Source organism: Manis pentadactyla, chromosome 4, assembly GCF_030020395.1.
Source record: "Manis pentadactyla isolate mManPen7 chromosome 4, mManPen7.hap1, whole genome shotgun sequence".
NCBI classification, from domain to species: domain Eukaryota; kingdom Metazoa; phylum Chordata; class Mammalia; order Pholidota; family Manidae; genus Manis; species Manis pentadactyla.
In genome coordinates this window covers 20,884,092-20,903,307 of record NC_080022.1, presented here as the reverse complement: position 1 = coordinate 20,903,307, position 19,216 = coordinate 20,884,092, and the positions used below count along the sequence as shown (strand labels likewise).

The 19,216-nt window shown below is 35.1% G+C and overlaps 1 protein-coding gene across 3 annotated transcripts in view; it reads left to right on the top strand.

Annotated features, from left to right (window-relative positions):
• The window catches only part of EYA3 (EYA transcriptional coactivator and phosphatase 3), a 99,738-nt gene that overhangs the window by 10,621 nt on the left and 69,901 nt on the right, over window positions 1-19,216 (top strand). For 2 of the 3 annotated variants that reach the window (XM_036914962.2, XM_036914959.2), the window contains exons 2-3: window positions 17,534-17,634; window positions 18,318-18,413. In XM_036914962.2, the coding sequence (XP_036770857.1) occupies window positions 18,381-18,413 (33 nt within the window). In that variant the 5' untranslated portion in view covers window positions 17,534-17,634; window positions 18,318-18,380. The remainder of the gene's footprint in view (window positions 1-17,533; window positions 17,635-18,317; window positions 18,414-19,216) is intronic. The other variant, XM_036914961.2, reaches the window with a different exon arrangement.

Below are 19,216 nucleotides of genomic sequence, written 5' to 3'. Positions count from 1 at the left end.
ATCACTACTTGTCTTCTCTGTGTTGCACAGCCCTCCCCGTGCCCCCCCACACTATACATGCTAATCGTAATGCCCCCTTTCTTTTTCCCCCTTATCCCTCCCCACCCATCCTCCCTAGTCCCTTTCCCTTTGGTAACTGTTAGTCCATTCTAGGGTTCTGTGATTCTGCTGCTGTTTTGTTCCTTCAGTTTTCCTTTGTTCTTATACTCCACAGATGAGTGAAATCATTTGGTACTTGTCTTTCTCCGCCTGGCTTCTTTCACTGAGCATAATACCCTCTACCTCCATCCATGTTGTTGCAAATGGTAGGATCTGTTTTTTTCTTATAGCTGAGTAATATTCCATTGTGTATATGTACCACATCTTCTTTATCCATTCATCTACTGATGGACATTTAGGTTGCTTTCATATCTTGGCTATTGTAAATAGTGCAGCGATAAACATAGGGGTGCATCTGTCTTTTTCAAACTGGAGTGCTGCATTCTTAGGGTAAATTCCTAGAAGTGGAATTCCTGGATCAAATGGTATATCTATTTTGAGCATTCTGAGGAACCTCCATACTGCTTTCCACAATGGTTGAACTAATTTACATTCCCACCAGCAGTGTAGGAGGGTTCCCCTTTCTTCACAACCTCGCCAACATTGGTTGTTGTTTGTCTTTTGGATGGTAGCCATCCTTACTGGTGTGAGGTGATATCTCATTGTGGTTTTAATTTGCATTTCTCTGATGACAAGCGATGTGGAGCATCTTTTCATGTGTCTGTTGGCCATCTGAATTTCTTCTTTAGAGAACTGTCTATTCAGCTCCTCTGCCCATTTTTTAATTGGATTATTTGCTTTTTGTTTGTTGAGGTGTGTGAGCTCTTTATATATTTTGGATGTCAACCCTTTATCGGATCTGTCGTTTATGAATATATTCTCCCATACTGTAGGATACCTTTTTGTTCTATTGATGGTGTCCTTTGCTGTACAGAAGCTTTTCAGCTTGATATAGTCCCACTTGTTCATTGTTGCTTTTGTTTGCCTTGCCCGGGGAGATATGTTCAAGAAGAGGTCACTCATGTTTATGTCTAAGAGATTTTTGCCTATGTTTTTTTCGAAGAGTTTTATGGTTTCATGACTTACGTTCAAGTCTTTGATCCATTTAGAATTTACTTTTGTGTATGGGGTTAGACAATGGTCCAGTTTCATTCTCTTACATGTAGCTGTCCAGTTTTGCCAGCACCATCTGTTGAAGAGACTGTCATTTCCCCATTGTATGTCTATTGCTCCTTTATCGAATATTAGTTGACCATATATGTTTGGGTTAATGTTTGGAGTCTCTGTTCTGTTCCTTTGGCCTGTGGCTCTGTTCTTGTGCTAGTACCAAATTGTCTTGATTGCTGTGGCTTTGTAGTAGAGCTTGAAGTTGGGGAGCGAGATCCCCCCCACTTTATTCTTCCTTCTCAGGATTGCTTTAGCTATTCGGGGTCTTTGGTGTTTCCATATGAATTTTTAAACTATTTGTTTCAGTTCATTGAAGAATGCTGTTGGTAATTTGATAGGGATTGCATCGAATCTGTATATTGTTTTGGGCAGGATGGCCATTTTGACAATATTAATTCTTCCTAGCCAGGAGCATGGGATGAGTTTCCATTTGTTAGCGACCTCTTTAGTTTCTCTTAAGAGTGTCTTATAGTTTTCAGGGTATTGGTCTTTCACTTCCTTTGTTAGGTATAAAACCAATTCTTAAAGAATCTATTCCTGATAAAATATTTTTCCTGTTAAAAATTTGGTACAGCCTAAATGCATTAAAAAAAATAATTATTTCTCACTAGGTTCTGATAGTATTCTGTTAAGTGTAAAGTTACTATAAATATTCCTACAGCTGACAATACCATGATATGCTGGTCAGTCATGCCTCCCAAATAAAGTAGCCAAAAGAATTCACCAACTTTACCACAGTCAGTTGGCTGGACTGTTTATTTATGGAAGGAGTTGACCTGCATGGTGATGGCTTTTGTCCTGTTCACAGTACTTCCTGCAGGGAAGATGTAGTTGGTTGCAATTTTTTTTGGCCACAGAAATGTGATTTGTGCTGGTGGCTGAATTGTGAGAGTTAAATGTCTCTTAGGGTCACTCCAGAGAAAGCTTTACGGAAGGTCAGCTGAGTGTAGGTCCGCTGGATATTTGTGTCTACTTCAGCAAGACTCGAGTACAAACTACTGAGTTGATATGTTGGATATGTTAGATGTTTTTTAAAAGGTAGTAAGTGAAGGAGGTTGCCATCAGCTGATGAGACATTGGTGAATTTCTGAAAGAGCAGGGAACAATGAGATTGGATCTATAAACTAGGAGAAGAAGTCACAACTGAAATTCAGTGTGGAAGTTTGAGAAATATATCAGATTCCAAGTAAACAAATGGGAAGAATTAAAGGGTGCCAGGAGCATTCATCAGTTTCCTGGCTCTTGCTCTTGATGTTGAGCATCTAGTATTTGTCTCCTGGATAAAGCCCAGAGAAATATTTTCCAAACACATTGAACAATCTGCCTGGGGAGGGTCTGTTCTCACCATGGCATTAAGTGTGTATAAATCAAATCATGTCATTCTTTTACTTGAAGCACTCATTGCTTTCCTAAACTCTAACCTGTGTGTTACGAGACTGTGATCTGACCCTTGACTTCTCAGGCCTCGTTTCCCACCACACATTCACTTGGTAACATTGGCCTTTTTGCTATTTCTCAAACATGCCGAGATGTTACTCTTTCAGTTTCTTTATACTTGCTACCCTCTGAAAGCCCTCCTTCACGTCTTCGCATATTCTTATAGGTCTCTCCTCCTTTTCATTATTCAGATCTCTGCTGAAACCTTAGAGTAATTATCACCCTATCTGAAATAGCTCCCTTGTAGTTACTGTTTGTTTATTTTTCCATAGTACTTACTACTTTGTGACACTATATTACCTTATTTATTAGTTTATCATCCAATTAGAATATATGTTTTTTGAGGCTGGGGAGTTTGTGTTCATCACTGAATTCCCAGTATCTAAGCTGATGCCTGGCACAGAGTAGACACTCAATAAATATTTTATAAATGAATGTATGAATTTTGAGGTTAGGGAAAGAATCAGGAACAGCTTGAAGCAACTATAGACCATTAGGCCAGAAGCGAAAAGCAAAATGAGTAGCTAACTCCAATGTTTCTCCCCAGGGTAAAGCTATGATAGCTGCTTTCCAAAGTGAGAGTCCTGGCATGAGACCAAATGTAGCCCTGATAATTTATATGATGCTCTGAAGACACAGGAATTCATATCCAGAAAGCAAGTTACCTACAGACACTACCCAATTACATATTTCACCCTTCTTTCATAGTTTCTAGAAGTGAATGTATGTAACTAGAACTTGCATATAAGAACAAATGAACAAAGATTCTCATCCATTCTGAGGAAAAACTGTTTAGTTGAAACTTCAAATACAAATGTAAACTAATAACATAGATTCATCAGTTATTAGAGAAAAATTAATACTATGAAAGAGAGGTACCCAGAACAACCAAAACTAAAGGAAGTAGTGAATAGTGTAAACTGAAGATCTTAAAGATAACCATTTTAAGTAATCTCAGAGGAGATAAAGGAAATAACAAATGTAAACACTGAAATTTTAAAAATTGAAAAATGGGCTTAATAGCAATTAGTAAGTATAAAGATTGAGCAAAGATTCAAACACAGGATGTCAACAATATTGGCAGAGTAAGAACCTCTAAAAATTTTTTCCTCTGTAAAGCAGTGAGAACACTGGCAAAAAAAATAGAATCAGCTTTTTCAGAACTCTGAAAATTAATCGTAGACTTGCAGCAATCTGAAGGCATTTATTTTTAAAAAATAGCTGAAATCGCAGCAAAAACAGTGAACTTTGTAGCATTTTAACTTGCCTGTTTCCATTTCCCTCTCTCCAGTTCCACAGTATCCTTGAAAACCAGCAGCCTCCAAAATGATGGAAACTGCAGCTTGGAAGCCACAGGAAGGGGCAGAACAAGATTGGAACCCCTTTAAAGCCCTGTTCCTAGAGAATTGTCATTTTTTGACCTGTTTGGTGGTTCCTTGAAAGGCCTCATTTGCAGGACTGTCTTTATTTGATCTGACTTTGAGCTCACCCTGTACAAACAAGCCTTTCTCCCTCTCAGAATGTTCACTGAAGACAATTAGAGGCAATTATTGAACATTTTATCTGCCTGTGGTGGTAACAGTGGCCAAACAACAGGCTAACCAAAAAGCTTAAGAGGAAAAGCTGGGGAATAAGAAGAACATTAAGAGGATTTGTAAAGCTCTGATATATTTCTGGGAATCTAGAAGGCTGGGTATATGTGTATGGATGTGTGCATGTTTAGAAAAGATGTGAGAAGGTCCTAAGCTCTCAATCCTGGTTCTTTTTGAGGCTCTGTGCACGCAGGTAGCAAGGACTAAAATGGGGTTATGAAATTGACTGGCTGAGTGTTAAAGGTGTGCCAGTATAGACTGGCAGATTTATTGGTCCCAGGCATCTTAGGAAATCTGTCTAATCATTAGCTGACCATTAAACTAACAGCAGAGGCTTCAGTGGCTACATATGACAGAGTATCTAAACTCTATAAGGAATTAGTTTCTCTATTTCTTTGCCCTATTTTATTTTACTACCATTGCTTGAATAATAATACACTTGTTAATTGTTCTTCCTTCTAATTAGAATATAAATGCATTGAAAGCAGACTCTTTTTGCACAGTGCTTTTTCTCCAGTGCCTAGAATAATACCTAGTACATAAAATATTTTTTGAAATAATGAGTATGTGTATGACTCAGATATCAATACTCTGTTTATTTTCTCTCCTCTAAAAATTTGAGTCTGTTGCTCCCTGAAAACAGTATTTTTTTCTTTGTTGTGTATATTTTATGTTTCATTCCTTTACTAATTATTTTTTTTCATTTTTTTAAATTAAAGTGTCATTGAGATACAATCTTATGTTGGTTCCAGATTCACCAGTTACCAGTATTATTAAATCCTCATCCCAACTAGTATAGTTACTATCTTGTCAACAGGAAGATGTTACAGAATCATTGGCTATATTTTCCATGCTGTACTGCTATCCCCGCGAACAACTTATAGTATGATTGAAAATTTTTGTGCCCCTTTATCCCCCTCATTCTCCTCTACCCACCCACTCTAGCCCCTCTCCCATGGTAACCACTAGTCACTTCTCAGTGTCTGTGAGTCTACTGCTGTTTTGTTCATATATTCCACAAGTAAGTGAAATCATACAATATTTATCTTTCTCCATGTGGTAATTTCACTTAGCATAATACCCTCTAGGTCCATCCATGTTGTCACAAATGGCAGGATTTCTTTCTTCAGAATGGCTAAATAGTATTCCATTGTATATATGTACCACATCTTTATACGTTCATCTGTTGGCAGACACTTAGGTTGCTTCCATATCTTGCCTACTGTAAATAATGCAGCAATAAACATAGAGGTGCATATATCTTTTCAAATCAGGGATTTTGTTTTCTCAGGTTAATTCCTTGAAGTGAAGTTACTTGGTCCTTTGGTATTTCTATTTTTAGTTTTTTTGAGGCACCTCCATACTGCTTTCCACAGTGGCTATACCAATTTACATTCCCATCAGCAGTGTAGGAGGGTTCCCTTTTTTCCACATCCTCAGCAACACTTGTTATTTCTTGTCTTTTGGATACTGATCATTCTAAGGGGTGTGAGGTGATATCTCATTGTGATTTTGATTTGCAATTCCCTGATGATTAGGTGATGGTTTTTCATTGGCTGAGTTGTGGCAGTTTCTCATTGGCTAAGATGTTGCTAAACAAAGAGAAAACCACCTTTCTCCCACTGGGTAGTAAAGTAGGCTTCTTCCTGTTGGGGTCTGCAGTGGAGGACAAGTTGATAGGACATAAGAGCTCCTCTTTCACAGTTTACTGACTCCATTTCAAATGAGATTGCCTTTTTTCATCTTCACATTTGTAAAGACACTTGAGACAGCATCTATGGCTTTGCCAGGTAATCCAGGATAATCCCACCTCAAAATCGTTGGTTTTAGCTATGAAGACTTTCCAAATAAGGTAGCATTCACTGGTTCTGGGAATTAGGATGCAGACCCACCTTTCACCAGTGTATTTCATGATAGCTGTCTATGTCTGTATTTGGGGAAGTCCTAAAATCCTCTGTCTCTTTCTCTCCCTTTCCCTCCCTCCCCCTTCTCCGGCCTCTCTCCCTCTTTCCCTACACCCTCCTCTTTCTTTCCATTCTCCCTTTTTTTTCTCTTAAAACATTAGCCTATATTAAGAGAGAAATCGAAGGGCTTCTAACCTCTAAAGTAGTAGTACCTTGCCATCATCCCTTGTTATGGATGTGCTATTATAATTTTATTTAAAGTATATTGTTCCTTGCTTTTATTTGAAGGGAACTTTTCAGTTAACACAACTTCAAAATGATGCTCCTCAAATTAACTAACAAAACTTTGTAAAGAATTAAAGTTCTGATTTAGGCAGCCCTTGTGAAAAATGGGAAAAGTGAAGATTTGAATTTTTTGTGCCCCTAAATATATTGAAGGTACTTAATGAACTGGTTTTAAGTAAATCAAGGAATCAAGAGCCTAGAAATTGTGCTTAATTGAACAAATGTTTATTAAATGTCCTCTGTGTGCTATCAGATACTAAAATGTAGAAGATGGTCTCTGCCATTGTAGAATTTAGGCTCAAGATTCCCCAGGAATCTTAGAAACAAAGAAAAATTAGTAGTTGTTTGTTCAGGGCAAGTTACACTCTCAGACTGATTGTCTTTACCAATAATTTATTTAATATGGCTCACTGCAGGAATTACAATTTATAATATTTTACAGGCCAACAGCATACAGGATAATATCTCTTAAGCAATAAAGAAATAACATACTTCAAACCAATAATAGATGAATTACACTGTTGTTCCATATAATGGAGAGATGAAAGAAGTAAAGTCCAAATTTAGGATATAAACTGCTGGCTTCAGTCCCTCACTGCCCGCACTCTTAGTAAGCAGTGGTACCAGTGCTGGCAGGCAAGGTGGGCTGCTCTGAAGGCTATTACTCCAGGAACTGTTGCATATGAGGAGTGGCCTCATCAAGGCAGGAGCAGATACCCCTTTTCCTGAGACTACTTCATGTTTTAACACCACTGCTCACCAAGAGTAGCTTGGCCAGGGAAGGAGCAAGTGTCTCAAGATCTTTGGAGAGCTGTTTAGATCAGGAGAGAATAGGCTTGCCCAGACCAAACACTGTTGAGTTTCTGGTCAAGTTTCTTGGTCTTAAAAACTTAAAAGTCTGTCACGGGATGGACACCACTGCCCTTATGGTTGTGTCTGTGATGTAGTGGTCTCTTCCCTCCAGATGCAGCAGTTTGGTAAGAAAGTCCTAATATCCAACTTCAAAACAGCTTAATTGAAACAGGTTATTCAGAAGAAGTTGAAACTACAGACAGCTTTGTCCAAAACAAGCTTTGAAAACATAGATTTGAAATCATAACAAGTCAGTACACAACTGTAGTCTTGAGGTCAGAGGAATAATTTTGAATTCTTAATTTTTAAGTAATAATGAAGCAGAAAACTCTTTCACTAATAACTTTGAGGTGTTAGTGGTTGGGAGATATTTTATTTTTCTAAAACCATGGTGCTTGTCTCTGACTAGAAGTGGTGTAAGAATTTTTTTATACACCTTGTAATTAAATGACCTGTTTCATTAACAGTAGATCAAAATCTGCACATTGTAAATTAAAGACATGGTTGTAAAGATAAATCAAATAGTATTTTTGCTACACCGTACAAGAAGTTTAAAAGCATAAAAAAGGTTCTCATTTTAGGATTTTTAGGAGGTCTTTAAAGTGTGAGTTAACACACTGAAAAAGAAGTTTGAATTTATAAACTTAAAACACTTGAAACTTAAAAGCATGCTATTATACCATGAAATCTAAGTAATAGAATAGTTAAAGATTTAATTAAGGAAAAGGAATAAATAGCCTAAGGCAATATTAGGAATGTATTTTTAAAAGAGAATCATGTGCTCAGTATTCTACATGAAGGGCAAAATTCAGACAAGGAAGTTCAGTCTGGGGTTACAATATTGTTTCTGTTACAGTTAGTCTTCATGAGGCAATGCCTTCACCTCTGGTTTTAGTTTACTCAACCCTAAAACAAAGTTTCTCTCTAATAATTACATAATACTCTGTGTTCCTTGTGCATCTTATATTTTGTATTTTCTTGCATTCATATAGTAATTTCTGTCCAGAAGGGTAAAACCAAATATGAATGTCTTCTGATACCAAATGCTTTAACTGTTGGAACTTCAGCGCTTACTCAGAACCATAAAATGAACCAACCCTGGAGTTTATGTGTAGGGTCTAACTTCTTATGAAAGAGATAACAGAATGAAAAATTAAATGAATCTTTCTGTGTGTATGTTGTCCTGCATGTCATTAAGATTTGGGGATGGACAGCTACATGAAAGAGAATGAAACTGGATCATTGTCTAACCCCATACACAAAAGTAAATTCTAAATGGATCAAAGACCTGAGTGTAAGTCATGAAATCATAAAACTCTTGGAAAAAAGCATAGGCAAAAATCTCTTAGACATAAACATGAGCGACCTCTTCATGAACATATCTCCCCGGGCAAGGCAAACAAAAGCAACAATGAACAAGTGGGACTATATCAAGCTGAAAAGCTTCTGTACAGCAAAGGACACCATCAATAGAACAAAGAGGTATCCTACAGTATCGGAGAATATATTCATAAATGACATATCTGATAAAGGGTTGACATCCAAAATATACAAAGAGCTCACGCACCTCAACAAACAAAAACCAAATAATCCAATTAAAAAATGGGCAGAGGAGCTGAACAGACAGTTCTCCAAAGAAGAAATTCAGATGGCCAACAGACACATGAAAAGATGCTCCACATCACTAATCATCAGAGAAATGCAAATTAAAACCACAATGAGATATCACCTCACACCAGTTAGGATGGCCACCATCCAAAAGGCAAACAACAAATGTTGGCGAGGTTGTGGAGAAAGGCGAACCCTCCTACACAGCTGGTGGGAATGTAAATTAGTTCAACCATTGTGGAAAGCACTATGGAGGTTCTTTAAAAAACTAAAAATAGGAATACCATTTGATCCAAGAATTCCACTTCTAGGAATTTACCCTAAGAATGCAGCAGCGCAGTTTCAAAAAGACATATGCACCCCAATGTTTACAATAGCCGAGAAATGGAAGCAACCTAAGTGTCCATCAGTAGCTGAATGGATAAAGAAGAGGTGGTACATATACACAATGGAATATTATTCAGCCATAAGAAGAAAACAAATCCTACCATTTGCAACACCATGGAGGGAGCTAGAGGGTATTATGCTTAGTGAAATAAGCCAGGCAGAGAAAGACAAGTATCAAATGATGTCCCTCATCTGTGGAGTATAAGAACAAAGAAAAAAACTGAAGGAACAAAACAGCAGACTCATAGAACCCAAGAATGGACTAACCGTTACCTAAGGGAAAGGAACTGGGGAGGATAGGTGGGAAGGGAGGGATAAGGGAGGAAATAAGGAACATTACTATTAGCAGACATAATGTAGGGGGGCGGCATGGGGAGGGTTGTACAATGCAGAGAAGACAAGTAGTGATTCTGTAGCATCTTACTACGCTGATGGACAGTAACTGTAATGGGGTATGTGGGGGGGACTTGGTGATGGGGGGAGTCTAGTAAACATGATGTTCCTCATGTAATTGTAGATTAATGATACCAAAAAAAAGAAAAAGATTTGGGGATAAGGGAGGATTGCTGCAATTTAAATTGCTTTTCTCTCAAAATTGAAAAATTTTCCTACAAAAAAGGGTGGGGCAAGAATGGAGAATTTATGTCCAATTTTAGCTAATGTCTTAAGGAACAATTTTGTAGGTGCATTTTTTAAATAATGTATATAAACATTTTAATACACAAACCTTAAAACATCCAACATCATATCCCTTTGTATCTGCTTCTGACTCTTATCAATTAATCTAAGTTATTAACATTATGCTATTAATTAATGTAAAATCATGTTTTTTCACCTTTTTTTTTTTTGAGAGGGCATCTCTCATATTTATTGATCAAATGGTTGTTAACAACAGTAAAATTCTATATAGGGGACTCAATGCACAATCATTAATCAACCCCAAGCCTAATTCTCAACAGTCTCCAATCTTCTGAAACATAACGAACAAGTTCTTACATGGTGAACAAATTCTTACCTAGTGAATAAGTTCTTACATGGTGAACAGTACAAGCGCAGTCATCACAGAAACTTTCGGTTTTGATCATGCATTATGAACTATAAACAATCAGGTCAAATATGAATATTCGTTTGATTATTATACTTGATTTATATATGAATCCCACATTTCTCCCTTATTATTATTATTATTACTTTTTTTTTTAAATAAAATGCTGAAGTGGTAGGTAGATGCAAGATAAAGGTAGAAAACATAATTTAGTGCTGTAAGAGGGGAAATGTAGATGATCAGGTGTGTGCCTATAGACTATTAATCCAAGCTAGACAAGGGCAACAAAACATCCACGGATGCAGAAGATTTCTCTCAAAACAGGTGGGGTGAGGTTCTAAGCCTCACCTCTGTTGATCCCCAATTTCTCACCTGATGGTCCCCCTGCGACTGTGCCTGTCTTAGGTTGTTCCTCCCTTGAGGAATCTTACCCGTCTCTGGCTAACCAGTCATCTTTCCAGGCCATACAGGGAAATGTAAAGTTGGTAAGTGAGAGAGAAGCAATATTGTTTGAAAAGGTTAGCTTTTTACTTCTTTGCAGATTTATGCCCTGTGGCTTTTATGCCCAGCATTTGTCTTGAGGTATCTTTGCCACTTGGAAGAATTATCATACTCGGTAATTTCGATATAAGGCACGAATTCTACTCAAGGGTTGTAATCAGGAAGGAAGAAGAAAAGCTATAGAAGTAGCAGACGGAAGAAAACAAGGGAAGATTGATTATTTCTTTGACATATCTTCTTGTATTTTTTCACCTTTTAAATGAACTTGTATTGAAAGGTTACAGTCTACCTTTTAATACAGAATGTTCAGTAGTAGAATTACAGCATATATAAACCATTCTCACATGTTACTTTCTAATTTTCCATTTCTGTGAACAAACTTTTTTTTTTTATAGAGTTAGTTTTTTATGCCTCTTTAATTTTGGGGGGAAAAATAAGAAAAGTTATTCAGGCAATGAGAAATTTTATGACCTCTTTTATATTTTAACTGGAGGACAGTCTGTAGATGCGTGCGATTTTATAGCTCTGCCTGAACATTCCTTATCTTCTTATAGTCCAAATGACCTTAGGTTTTATTGTTTAGGTTTAGTTTTATTAGTTGAATAGGTATGAATTATTTTCTTAAAAAAATTAAAATTTATTCAGTTAGTAGTGAGAATCTTTTTTCCCAAGTGCTGATTTGATCTTCGTGGTTACTTAAACTGTCTGTATCCTCTGATGGGTTATTTATGTTATTCATTGTTTGCCATGTAACAGATGACCCGTCAATGTTGAATTCGTTGCATCTATATTGTAGACATTAAACTTTATGTATCATAATTACTGCAGATATTACTTCCATTTATTATGTCCTTTTAGATTTGTTATTTCTTATTCCATAAAAATACATTTTACATAATATATTTTACATAATAGTCTGTCAATTTGTTGTTTATGCTTTCTTTTCAAAATTTTATCTTCTCCAGAGATGAGATAAATATGTTATTCCGTTTTCTCCAAAATTTCTTGAATGCTTCGTTATTCATACAGTTAGGACTAATCATAGTGTATGGTGTAGATATGTTTTTCTCCACAGTTTCGGTTTTTCTGAGAATGTTTTTTAAGTATTGATTTTTTTCCACTTACAAGCACTTTTTAGATTTGATCATTGTTTTGGCATTCCTAGTCTTATGGGTGTTTTTGTATCTTTTTATTGTGGTAAATATACATAACAGAGTTAGCTGTTTTAACCATTGTCAAGTATACCGTTCAGCAGCATTAAGTACATTCACAATGTTGTACAACCATCACCATCATCCTCTTACTCTCTTTATTTGGTATATTTCTACTTTAACCTGAAGCATTTATTACTGTTATTCTCAGGCAAATGAATTGTTTAAATTTCTGAATCCAAGTTGCCCTGTGCATAGTATGAGGATGATACCCCTTGTGTCTTAGAGTAGTTGTGGAAATAAAATTAGGTAAGACAACATATGTAAAAATACCTAGTGTATTATATACGCTGGGTAAATGATAGCTCTCTTATCCTTCCACTATAGTTGGTTTTAAAGACTGGTGTAGGGAAGCGCCTCCTTAATTGCCTGTGTTATTCTCCTCTCCTCCAAGAATTCATTGTTACTTTTGCCTAATTTTCAGTGAGAAATTTGTAGGTATTAGAATAAATCTTTGTTTACTTCTTATTTGAAACCTACAGTGTATGTTCTATATACACGATGCCCAAATTACTTAGAATCATCCCCATCAACACTTCTGCTAATTAGCACTGTTCTGTAAGAGACCACCGAAGTGGTTTTTTACGTTTTGAAACCATTTTTCCTGATATCTTTTTGATTTTGTCTTGTAAGGCCTTCTAGCTTGTAAATTAGAATTTATTTTGAAGAGATTTCTTTAGGCTTTCTGTTTAGTACTTTTGGTGTTAGGACACTTTGTTTCTGAATTCATTTATAGATCGCCTTTAGAATAGATCAGTTATTGTTGAATAATAATACTTGAAGCAATCATCTTAAAGTCATTAGGAGAGGGTATTTTGCTTTTTGTTTTCATGCTTCAAGGCACATACATAATTACATGTGAGAATACAATGGTAAACATTTCCTAATTACATACTTCTTTTAAATCCTGAGGGAATCCACATATTAATAAAATCTTAAGTGAGGACATAACACTTTTTTGATACTCCTCAAGGCTCCTATTGTTTATGACTTATTGCTGAGTTATATTTAGTTTGGAGAAGGATGCCGTTAATTTTCTCTGGGGAAACTTTTATAGCCTTTTCTTTGGTGTGCTTTGAAACTATATATAAGGCTTTGGAAGAGACAGTAAATAGACTTTAAAATACAGTGTAGTCAATGATCAAGTTTATGAACCACCTGTTTCCTACTTAGTTAAAGATATTCAGTTAACCCTTGAATATCTCTGTACACACTTAGCCATATACAAGTTCCCCTTCTAGGACCTATAATCAGACTGTTTTGTTTTATTTAGATGCTTCTTCTGATGTGTAATTAAGAGTGATGTATACTTGTTTTTATTGAAAACAATCAGAACTTTATTGTGTGCTTTAAAATACATATGTGTGATACATACATATACATATGTATATAAAAATATTTTTATTTCATTTCCTTTTCTTGAGAGCCCTAATAACACATTGAAATAATCTAAGCTCTTGCTTGTGGCATTTATAATTAGAATTTTGAAATAAAATATTTTTTACTAAATTATTTGTCTTTTAATTTCTAAGGATTAAAAATAAAAATATGACTGCCATATTACAGAAGAATCCTGCTTTTTATTTATGAGCATGTGAGATCACAGTATTTCAAATTGTGTAATCTTTTTGAATCACACCCAAGTTCCTAGTTTTTCATTGTCAGTATTTGCAGGTGTGAAAATATAAAGTCTAAGGAAATAGTATTTCTGTTCTCAATTGTGTATTTTCTCAGATTTCTGCCTATAAAGGCGTGTAGAATACTGATAAACTCTCACCCAAAAAGGGGATAAATGTATTTAGAAACTAATAGTAAGAACTGAAACTAGAAAAGTATGAGAAGACATTACTATTCAAATGCCTTAAAGGTACTTAAAACAAAAGATTAACTCAGAGCGTGGTTTGTAATTCTATCTGTTGTGTGACTTATGTTTTAATTATATTCATTTAAATCATATTAAGAACCCACTTTCTACTTCTCTGTCAAGCTGTTGTATTACTGGATATTTTAAAAGATGAATCTTGAATGTAGAATAATGTCAGGTTACACTAATGGTTAAAAAGCAATTAGATTAAACTCTAAAACTAATACATGCAAATGAGAATTCTAAGATTTGTATTGTAATTCTGCACTTTTTTCTAAAGTACTAGAGCACTGTTTTTGTGTTACACTTTAACACTTGCATCTGATTCCCAGTAAATGTGACTTTAGATTCTAAGCATGGTGTGAGATAGTAATAGAAGTTTTAGCACATTGATAAATGCTAGGAACGCGATAAATACTTGCATTCTTGTAGTTCAGGTCCTTCAAACTGCAAATTATTGGAAGGATAGAAGAATACTGTATTGATAGAAAATAGTAGCTTAGTTGCATGAGTGATGGAATTACATAATTTATAGTCACTATTAATATATTTTATATACAAATGTACCAGAATGTAAGTTTGCAAACTTCATACATATCACACATTGATAGTAGAATCCTAGAAAATTCTGTAATAAATCATGTGCTTCTGTATAAATAGATTTTTTTGTTTTAAAAATGACCAAAATTATGGATGGTCATTGACAAATTACTTGATTTTTAAAGTTTTTTTTCTAAATACAGAGATTATCCATACCCCTTTTAATCTCTTAAATTGAAAAGCTGAGAAAATAAAGATAGTTTTTAAGATGGAAACAACAAAGGGTACTTTTTTGCAAAAAAAAAGAGAGGAGAGTTAGAAAAGCATGTCTTCCAATTTTTCCCTTAAATGTTTTCTTGCAAGGTAACATAGAATTTATCTCAAGGAAAATAGAAATTTTTACCCTTTCCATTATAAAATATTTTAATATTACCATATCTAAAATACAGAATTGAAGATTTCAACAGTTTTATATGGCTTGAGAATTTATTTTCTCACTACTAAGAGTAGTATTTCTTACCTATTAAAATCCATGATCATTTTTTTTTGGTATCATTAATCTACAATTACATGAGGACCATTATGTTTACTAGACTCCCTCCATCACCAAGTCCCCCGACAAACCCCATTACAGTCACTGTCCATCAGTGTAGTAAGATGCTGTAGAATCACTACTTGTCTTCTCTGTGTTGCACAGCCCTCCCCATGCCACCACACACATTATACATACTAATCATAATGTCCCTTTCTTTCCCCCCTCCTTATCCCTCCCTTCCCTCCCATCCTCCCCAGTCCCTTTCCTTTTGGTAACTGTTAGTCCATTCTTGGGTTCTGGGATTCTGCAGCTGTTTTGTTCCTTCAGTTTTTTCTTTGTTCTTATACTCCACATATGAGTGAAATCATTTGGTACTTATCTTTCTCCACCTGGTTTATTTCACTGAGCATAATACCCTCTAGCTCCATCTATGTTGTTGCAAATGGTAGGATTTGTTTTCTTCTTATGGCTGAATAATATTCCATTGTGTATATGCACCACATCTTCTTTATCCATTCATCTACTGATGGACACTTAGGTTGCTTCCATTTCTTGGCTATTGTAAATAGTGCTGCGATAAACATAGGGGTACATATGTCTTTTTCAAACTGGGCTGCTGCATTCTTAGGGTAAATTTCTAGAAGTGGAATTCCTGGGTCAAATGCTATTTCTATTTTGAGATTTTTGAAGAACCTCCATACTGCTTTCCACAATGGTTGAACTAATTTACATTCCCACCAGCAGTGTAGGAGGGTTTCCCTTTCTCCACAACCTCGCCAACATTTGTTGTTTGTCTTTTGGATGGTAGCCATCCTTACTGGTGTGAGGTGATATCTTATTGTGGTTTTAATTTGCATTTCTCTGATGACTAGCGATGTGGAGCATCTTTTCATGTGTCTGTTGGCCATCTGAATTTCTTTGGAGAACTGTCTGTTCATCTCCTCTACCCATTTTTTAATTGGATTATTTGGTTTTTGTTTGTTGAGGTGCGTGAGCTCTTTGTATATTTTGGATGTCAACCCTTTATCAGGTCTGTTATTTATGAATATATTCTCCCATACTGTAGGATACCTTTTTGTTCTATTGATGGTGTCCTTTGCTGTACAGAAGCTTTTCAGCTTGATATAGTCCCACTTGTTCATTGTTGCTTTTGTTTCCCTTGCCCGGGGAGATATGTTCAAGAAGAGGTCACTCATGTTTATGTCTAAGAGATTTTTGCCTATGTTTTTTTCTAAGAGTTTTATGATTTCATGACTTACATTCAGGTCTTTGATCCATTTAGAATTTACTTTCGTGTATGGGGTTAGACAGTGATCCAGTTTCATTCTCTTACATGTAGCTGTCCAGTTTTGCCAGCACCAGCTGTTGAAGAGGCTGTTGTTTCCCCATTGTATGTCCATGGCTCCTTTACCCATGATCATTTTTGATCAATAAAAAAAAATCTGTAGTCTTTAACGTTGCTCATATTTTTTAAATCGGTTGGTTCTTGTGTTTAAAAACAAAATTAAAGCACATATTATTGAATATCTTTTTTAAAAAACAATTTACCTTCCTCTTGCCCATTGATAGATTTTATAATTCTTCTCCCATGAGAAGCATCCTCTTCCCTCTCCCTTGCCAAGAATCTACCTATTAGAGGTGCAGTTACTACAGTTAAGACCTTCAATTAAGTAAAACATTGAATATTATCACTTTTTGTTCAGGTGAGAGCTGATCACACAAAAATTCTACAATGGGGTATTAAAGGCATTATATTTCCCTAATGATTTGGCCCTATTTTGCTTTTTTATGTCAGGTGAAATCAGGTACATTATATACATTGGGACATTATTAAAATGCTTTGAAGTAAAGAGATACTTCAGTTTAAAACCGAGATAGATATAAGCTGGTAAAATATAAAAATGCTTCAGCTTTCACAATTGTAAACCAGTTTCACGTCACATCGATAATGCTTTTTTGCATAGAACAAAACAAAATTAGGGACAAAAGCTCCCGCTAGCTTTAGTTCTTGTGCTCTCTAATTCTGCAGCACTAGTTATCTACGTCATGTAGTAGTATGAGAACTTAGCTTTTGAGGCTCTGTGTATGAGCTACACATAAGTGCGCTGACCTTTAAACTTTTTTTTCTTCTGACATTTTAGATCAGGGCAGGAAGTAAAGCTGTATTAGGGTTAGACGGTTTTGCATCTAATTGTATCCGTTGCACATGTTTTCTCTCCTTATCCCATTCTGGAGTGTGACTCTAAAATAGTGTGTTGTATTGCACCAAGATAGAGCAAGAGAAGTAGAGGGGAGGTACAACTGAAGTTTTTAATTCCCCTTTTCATGTTTTGTTTTGTTTTTACCTATTTTCATTACTTCTACAAGAAGATTCTGTACTTTAGCTTTATCTGTTAATGTAGGTTACCATGGTTAGTAGAGAAAGTGAAAACAGGTATGACTTTAATTAAAAGGATAATGAGCAATCACATCTGTTTCAGAGAAGTGACAGTTTCATTTTTGTTAAGTAGAAATCTGGTTTTTCATTTTTATATTGTGGTTTTCTAATGTCTGTCTCTCTTGCCAGCAGGGCACGGTGAAGTGTTCTTACCAGTAAATGTGGGACCTAGCATCCTATTTTATTTTTCTAATTTGAAAATCAGGACAGGAAGAGCAGCTTCTGAGAAGGTAAAGATTTTGCTTAAATAATTTATGATGCAGTTTATTTAGTGGAACTTGTTATTTCAGAATAAAATTGGGTCCTAGCTTTACATGATTATTTTTCCTTAATTCTGACATTTAATGTTTGACTTTACTTATTTGCATTAATAAAATAGATCAAGAAGAATTACATTTTTCCTTTAAATTGATTAGATATGTACAGATGATTGTGAAAGTATTTAATATTCCAGTTTGTTCTATTTAAAGTGATTCTGTGTGCCTGTGTTAACAGTTTATGTAAACGTTCCACGTTTGAGCAGGTTAGATGTTATCATAACTTATTGACTTGCTAGGCTAGGTTTTATAATGTTTAAATGTAACTCTAATCCAAAAAGAATTGTTTTAGTTATCTGCACGTGGCTGTCATAAAATGATTAATACATTAGGCACTATAGTAACCATATTTTAAGTACAGCAGAAGTGGTTCCACGTGTTGGCTTTTGCAAGGTATTATAAAAGTTGTGTATACCTGTCTTGACTTGGGGCAGCATGTCAGTTTTGAAAAAGCCACGTGCAAGTTTGAGATTTTGAGATTGGAACTCACATAGAAAGCTTGGGATAGCAATATTAAAAAATTATTTTCTGATGACCTCAATGATAATGCTTTAAGAGTACGTAAAGCGTTGAATTCTCCCCTCTTTTTTAAACAGACTGAAGACTGCTAAGAGTCTTGCATTCAGTCACTTAAGCATTGTAAAGAAATATTGGTCCTCATGGAAGAAGAGCAAGATTTACCAGAGCAACCAGTAAGTATTTCCTTTAACAATTTAAAGTTGCTTGTAGAAAAGCTGATCTTAAGAGATTTTAAATGTTATTCAGTTATTCTACAGATTACAAATTAGAAATAAAAATAATACTTAATACTTTCCTTTTAAGAAAACAATGTTATATGTTCTTAAATTCATATTTTGCTAACCTAATGCTAAGAAAATTCAGTCTTAAAGGTCTACTTAGAAAATTTAGCATTACAAAATAAGTGTTTGGAAATGTCATTAAAAAAAATGACTATTCTTACAGTTTAAAGAAAAAATAAAAGACAATATCTATTTACCAAGCAGTATACTATTTCTGTCAAAAAATTTAGTTTTATCTTTACCTAAATTTCCCTGACTTAATTTTTTAAAAAGTAGTAGTTGAGGAAAGTATAAGTTGACCACTAGCTAATTCTTAAAAACAGAGAAGACCCCAGAGACTAGGTGGAATACTTAATTTCTTTTAGATATTTTTAATTGATTGATTGATTGTAAATGTCCCCAAGTGATATGGATTTATTGCCTTGCCATGGCTTCTTTTTGTTTGTGTTTTTTGGCTCTTAGCATTTAAAAAAGGAAAACAGTAGTCATTCTTTTAAGGTACCTTTATGTTAAAAGATTTTTTCCTTTTGTCTTGAGTTTCTTTTGTGAAGTTAATAAATACTGATTCAGTTTGCTATCCTGAATGAGCCATCTTGTATTTCATACTAAGAGAATATAGAGTTGTACATGTTTACCTTTCTTTATGAAAAATCTGACCTATAAGAATTTGAATTTGAAAACAAATAGGATATGTT